Source organism: Trifolium pratense, linkage group LG7 (genome assembly GCF_020283565.1).
Source record: "Trifolium pratense cultivar HEN17-A07 linkage group LG7, ARS_RC_1.1, whole genome shotgun sequence".
Taxonomy (NCBI): domain Eukaryota; kingdom Viridiplantae; phylum Streptophyta; class Magnoliopsida; order Fabales; family Fabaceae; genus Trifolium; species Trifolium pratense.
In genome coordinates this window covers 53,172,840-53,179,017 of record NC_060065.1, presented here as the reverse complement: position 1 = coordinate 53,179,017, position 6,178 = coordinate 53,172,840, and the positions used below count along the sequence as shown (strand labels likewise).

The window sequence follows — 6,178 nt, the reverse complement described above, 5'->3', positions numbered from 1 at the left end:
ATATCTTATTTTAAATGTTTTTCACTTTCTCCTTTTTTTTTACAAATTAAAATACCTTTATTTTCTAGGATTACATCCATAAGTAGCCAATGAGGAGTAGCTAAAATATTCACTTAGCTAGAGAAGTTGGTGAAATAGTATAGCTATTGCTGTTGGAATAAGTTTCTCTTGAATTGTAATAATTAATCTTAGATATAATTTGAAGCTAACTCCATATATAACTTCCATTTGAGTCTTTAACCCTAAAGAAGACTTCCACTTCCAATCACAAATTAATAAAAAACTATATAAAAGGACAATCTATGTTGGCAAATTTTTCATTCCAAAATCCATATTAATCAAAATTATTACTATCCCCACCCCACCCCACCCCACAATAACAATGTTGTCTATCTTTAGGCAATACACATTCGATGACTCATTCCAACAAGTGTTCATATCTAGCAAATTCCTAAAAGAATACCAAATTGCCCTCACATTTGCCACAGATTATGACCAAAACAACATACCCTCAAATGGAATTTTTAGACCCACTTGGGACACAACAAAAATCACACCCGAATCTATCATTAATTTCAAAAAACTATACCCCAATGTGAACATTAAAGTGTACATTAGTATAGGTAACCGTGGCACAAAATTCCCATTTTCTCCCCAAAGCACCAACAAATCATGGATTCTTAATGCAACACAATCACTCACAAACATCATTAAAAACAAAGAAGATTCTAACCTTCAAGTAGATGGGATTGATGTTTTGTATGAACAAATTGATGCTTCACCCGTTGACTTTGTTGAATGTATTGGTCAACTTATAAAAAAATTAAAGGAAAATGGTGTTATAAAAGAAGCTTCAATTTCTCCATCTTTTGGTCTCAATAAGGAATTTTATTTCTTATTGTATAAAACTTATTTTTATCTCATTGATTGGGTTGATTATCAATTTCAAAATGAAGTTTTTCCTATTTTTGCACCAAATAAATTGGTGGAAATTTATGATGAATTGGTAAAGGAATTTTATCCAAGGAAGAAATTGTTTGCTGGGTATAGTGCTGAGAATGAAGATTGGGCTACTTTGTCACCAATTGTGTTTTTTCTAGGAGGAATGGATATTCTCAAGAAAAGAAGAGGTCCTGGCATTTCAATTCATTATCATAATTACTATCAACAAAATTCAAATAATGAATGATCTACATGGTATAAGTATAAGTATGTATATTTACTTTAATTATGTGTGTGTGTGTGTGTGTTGCAATGTATGCTTGATGGTGAAGTAACTATACTATATTATGTACTATATATATCATGACTACTTTTAAATAAGATCCATATGGATGATGAATTGATGATAAAATCTTCCACCTAACTTATATATCTCAAGGGTTAAAAAAGACTTGTATATTTTATGCATGTTTGTTATATGGGTAGTTCATATACACCGTCTTCATCCATATTCAAACTCAAATCTTATACTCTATCCGTCCCAATTTGATTGATACAGTTGACTATTTCACGTATGTCGGTGCATAACTTTGACGATTAATATTTTTAATTGTATAAGAGTAAAAATTATAAAAATTTGATATTTCAAAAACATTCATCTAGACGAATCAAAGAATATCTTATATGAGAATATTTATTTTTGTTTATTAGGAGAAAAATAAGGTCAAAACAATATTTGTAAATAGTGCACAACAGTCAACTGTGTCAATTAAATTGAGACGAAAAGAGTAATATATGTGACTTATAATGATATTTATCATTCATCTAAAGATATTAAAAAAAAAATCGATGTATAAAACATTGAAGGGAGCTTTGACCAATTTCAATAAGAAAAATACTAACAAAAATACTTTAAAGGTCTAAATAAAAACTTTTATCTTGAAACTTAGGTCAATATATTCTTGATTAATTTCTAAAAACACTTTGCCTAAATTCCAAAATTTCTAGACACGACCCTAGGAAAGGGCACTGATTCCAGGAGGATTGTCTTTCTAGAAAACTAGGAAGGCCACATAATAAATTTACACATGTGACAAGTGTTGACTTGACTTGGACTAACTCAACCATCTCATCACTTAATTAACTCCATAAACATAATATTAGCATATAGACATGTGTGTTAGTAACACAGAATAATCAAGGCTCAACTAATAATAATTGGTTCAAGTATATAAGAGTATTGATCTCCTTAAATATGAGTTTAAAAATAACTCAATTTTTGTGAACGTTGACGGAAACTTCATACCAATATTATGGTATAAAAAAACAAAAATTAGGGCTCAAATTAGGGGAAAAATATATGAAAATCAAACAAAAGTTACAAAATTATAAAATATACTTAAAACAAGTTCAACCCTTTATTTAATTATATAATAATGGGTGAACAAAAAGATAATTGAAATCTAATTAGGACTAGCCAAAAGCTCTTGTGCTTCCTTCTCATAGGGGAAACCATTAGCCTTAGAATCATCAGCTGAAAACACAAAAATACCATTAAGCTTTTGCTGATTCTTTAACATACGACATGCATCAAAGAATCCATTCCCTGGTCCTAATCCACCACCTCCATCACCACTAGCAAAACTCACTAACACTTTTTCACCATTATAATTTAAGCTTTGTTTATTGAAATAATCAATAAATTGTGCCACCGTGGTACTTTTTTCATATGCATAAAATTGAAAATTAACATAATCTATAATGTTCTCATGACTCTTCCATAAGGCTAAGTAATGACTTTGAACTTCTTCAGTATCAAATGGCGCAATTGAAGCAAAACTAATTACCTTATTATCTTTTAATGTTTGAATTAACCTTCCAATGCAATCGGAAAATGTACTAGGATCTCCCTTGAAATGTTCATAATCAATGTCAATTCCATCTAAGTTATACATCTTGATTATGCTTGTTAGTGAAGAAACCGCGTTCGAAACCCATGAATCGGGCGAAGATGGATTGAAATAAGCCAAATTGCCATGAACGGTGTCTCCACCGAGACTAAGAGCAACTTTGACATTTGGATTTTGATTTTTTATGTAAGAAACTTGTGAAGGGCTAAGATTTTGGTTGTCCCAAAAAATGTTGAATTGTCCATTTGTAGGAGAAGCTAAAGTATCATAGTCAATAGCAAAGGATAAAATGAAATGGAAATTAACATTTGGGTTTATAGGAACATCTGAAAATTTGACACCTTTGAATTGAGCTCCAATATATTCTCGGAATAGATTTGAGTTTGCAGCTTGTATAGTTGATGCAAAAAAGGAAGTAATTAGGATTAAAAGGACAAAGCATAGTGTAGGAATGGGAAGTTCCATTTTGCTACTTTAGAATAAAGCTAGATTTGGTAGATGATATGGTGCACATGAATATGCGCTTAAATAAATAAAGGGGGATAAATATTAGACACATAAATTAATTTGTAAGCGATAGCGATAGGACCGGCCCTAGATATAGATATAGAGCTGTTAAAATTGATTGGGTTACTGGGCCGGCCCACTAACCCTGTATCTTAAGACATACCAGGCTTAAAAAAAACTCAGGAAAACAATCGGGCCTTTTTGGGCCGGCCCATCGGAACTATCTTTTTCATGGATTGCATTGGGCTGGCCCGTCGGGCTTACCGGACTACCCACTAAAATCTAATTTTTTTATTTTGTGAAATACAAATTTTAAAAATAAGTTTTATTTGAATGGTGAATTTTATAAAGGAAAGCCTAAAAACAAGGAGCATAAACTTAGTGACTCTTAAATAAGTTATTTTTATTTAGTTATGTAATATTAATAGCGATTAATTTTTATTTTTGTATGATTAAAGCGTACTTATTAAATGAAATAAGTTATTTTGTTATGTGACTAATAAACTAACTATTAATATTACTTACGGTTAAAAATAAATAAATTAATATTTCTCTAGAAAAAACCTTAAATAGTGTTAGTATCTAAGTAAAGTGTGGCTTGAATACTTTGCCTCCATACCAGGTAACTCGTCAGTCGTCACATCCAGAAGTCGCCTATATTGAATTTTCCTACTATGGAGTACATTTCCACATTAGATTTGAAGCCACATAAATTTTGAGTTTTATTAATAACTACGATGCAATGTAGGAATTTCTGTGTTAGTTTGTTGATTTCTATCATTAAATCATTATTAGCGTCGAATCCTAATTTTGAGGTGAGGTTTATAAAGAGACAAGTGAATATGATTGTTCATGGCCTAGCACGAGCGGCATATTCCATGTCTAGTCGCCGTATTTTTGAGTCGATTCCTCATTGTATTGAAAACATTTTGATCAATGATATAAATTAAGGTTTCTATTGTAAAAAAAAAAACTATATGTAATACTTAGTGTTTTCTCTATAACAATTAACAAGTCAATATTGCTACGTTAGAGGTTTTTCCTAAATTCAAACTCAATATTTCACAAATGTGTTTAAGTTTTAGTGGTGCTTATCATTTTGACTACGGGCAAAATAAAAATAAAAATAAAAATATTCATTAGTGTTTTTTGTGTTTTCATTTTAAAGAAAATTAGTAAAATTTTCAAATAACGTCTTATATAATGAAATAAATATTTTCTTGTCTTAATTTTTTTAATTAATTATTATTTTTCGTTCAATCAGAATTACATAAAAGGTTAGATTTAAAGATTTCTTAAAAACCCAAGCCTAATTATTATATTTGTTTTAATTACTATTTTATAAGTTATGTAAAATTATATAATCAATTATAAAAAGGCTTGTCAGCTTCCTTATGTTCCATGGACACATTCATTAGGTTAGATTTAATTATGCGAAATAATTTATTTAAATAATTTTTTTGTATTATAAATTCACTTAGGTTGGTCTGATGATATCAGATTGGGACCTGAGAATATGCTCCTCCTTAAGGTCTCATGTTCGATTATCTCTGGTGTCAATTTGCGTAAGCTAATTTAGCTTCTTAAAAAAAAAAGTTTATGAAAAGATAACTTATAAAGATATAATTTTTGTTAGTGAAACCTTATGAATGAACATAAAAATTTATTTATTTGCATAAACTATTTTCATAAGTCCAAAAATAAGTCAAATCGGTGGCAGTGGCGGACTGACTTGGATGACGGTTACACAGTTCGTGGTGTTTATCAGCTTCTGACGACTCAGGATGCAGTTACTCTGGATGCTGCATCAAGACTTATCTGGCACCGTCAGGTTCCTTTGAAGGTTTCCATTTGTGCCTGACGACTCTTGCGGGACAGGTTACCTACCAAAGCAAACCTGATTACTAGAGGGATTTTATCTACGGAGGCTCATCTTTGTGTTTCTGGTTGCGGAGAGGTTGAGACGGCTCAACACTTGTTCCTCTATTGCAGCTCTTTTGACTCTCTTTGGTCACTTGTCAGCTCCTGGATTGGTTCTTCTCCGGTGACTGCTCAGACTCTTTCAGAACACTTTGTTCAGTTTACGGATTCGGCAGGTGGTTCTAGAGCTCGACGTTCTTTCATGCAGCTCGTATGGCTTGTTTGTGTTTGGGTTGTGTGGACCGAAAGAAATCATCGATTGTTTACAGGCTCAGCAAACTCGGTGCATCATATGTTGGACAAGATCAAGACGTTCTCTTATCGGTGGTTGAAAGCGACGAGTAGCACTTTAGCTTTGAACTTCTATAGTTGGTGGTCTAGTCCTTTGTTTTGCTTGAGCCTTGTTTAGTTTCTTTTGGTTCCTGTATTGTTGACTTTATTTGTAACCTTGTTTGGTCTTATTGGCACGCCTTGTGCTAAAAGACTATTATCTATATATATATATATATATATATATATATATATATATATATATATATATATATATATATATATATATATATATATATATATATATAGGGGAGGGATCAAATTACACCGGTGTAACATTTGAGTAATGTTACACCGCTCAATAACGCTTTAACGAATTCAAATTTTACAAAATCCACCGTTGGATTGAAAGCTTATATCGTATAGATCATCCATGTTGAATTTTACAAAAATCTAAAATCGTTTGATATGTTATTGAGACCGATGAAAATTAATGGTTTATGCGTTTTTATTGAATACCATTAATCTTGATCTATCTCAAAAACATATCAAACGATTTATGATTTTTATACAATTCAACATATATGATCTATACGATATAAGTTTTCAATCCAACGGTGAATTTTGTA

General features: G+C 31.0%; 2 protein-coding genes across 2 annotated transcripts; one reads left to right on the top strand and one right to left on the bottom strand.

The window, feature by feature from the left end:
- Window positions 1–315: 315 nt before the first annotated feature.
- LOC123898459 (ruBisCO-associated protein-like) lies at window positions 316–1,428 on the top strand. The gene has a single exon (XM_045949424.1). It carries the CDS (start codon window positions 383–385, stop codon window positions 1,187–1,189), a length of 807 nt encoding a protein of 268 aa, XP_045805380.1. The 5' UTR covers window positions 316–382; the 3' UTR covers window positions 1,190–1,428.
- A 910-nt stretch (window positions 1,429–2,338) lies between these two features.
- Window positions 2,339–3,373, bottom strand: LOC123897919 (chitinase 2-like). The gene has a single exon (XM_045948737.1). It carries the CDS (start codon window positions 3,315–3,317, stop codon window positions 2,406–2,408), a length of 912 nt encoding a protein of 303 aa, XP_045804693.1. The 5' UTR covers window positions 3,318–3,373; the 3' UTR covers window positions 2,339–2,405.
- Window positions 3,374–6,178: the final 2,805 nt, after the last annotated feature.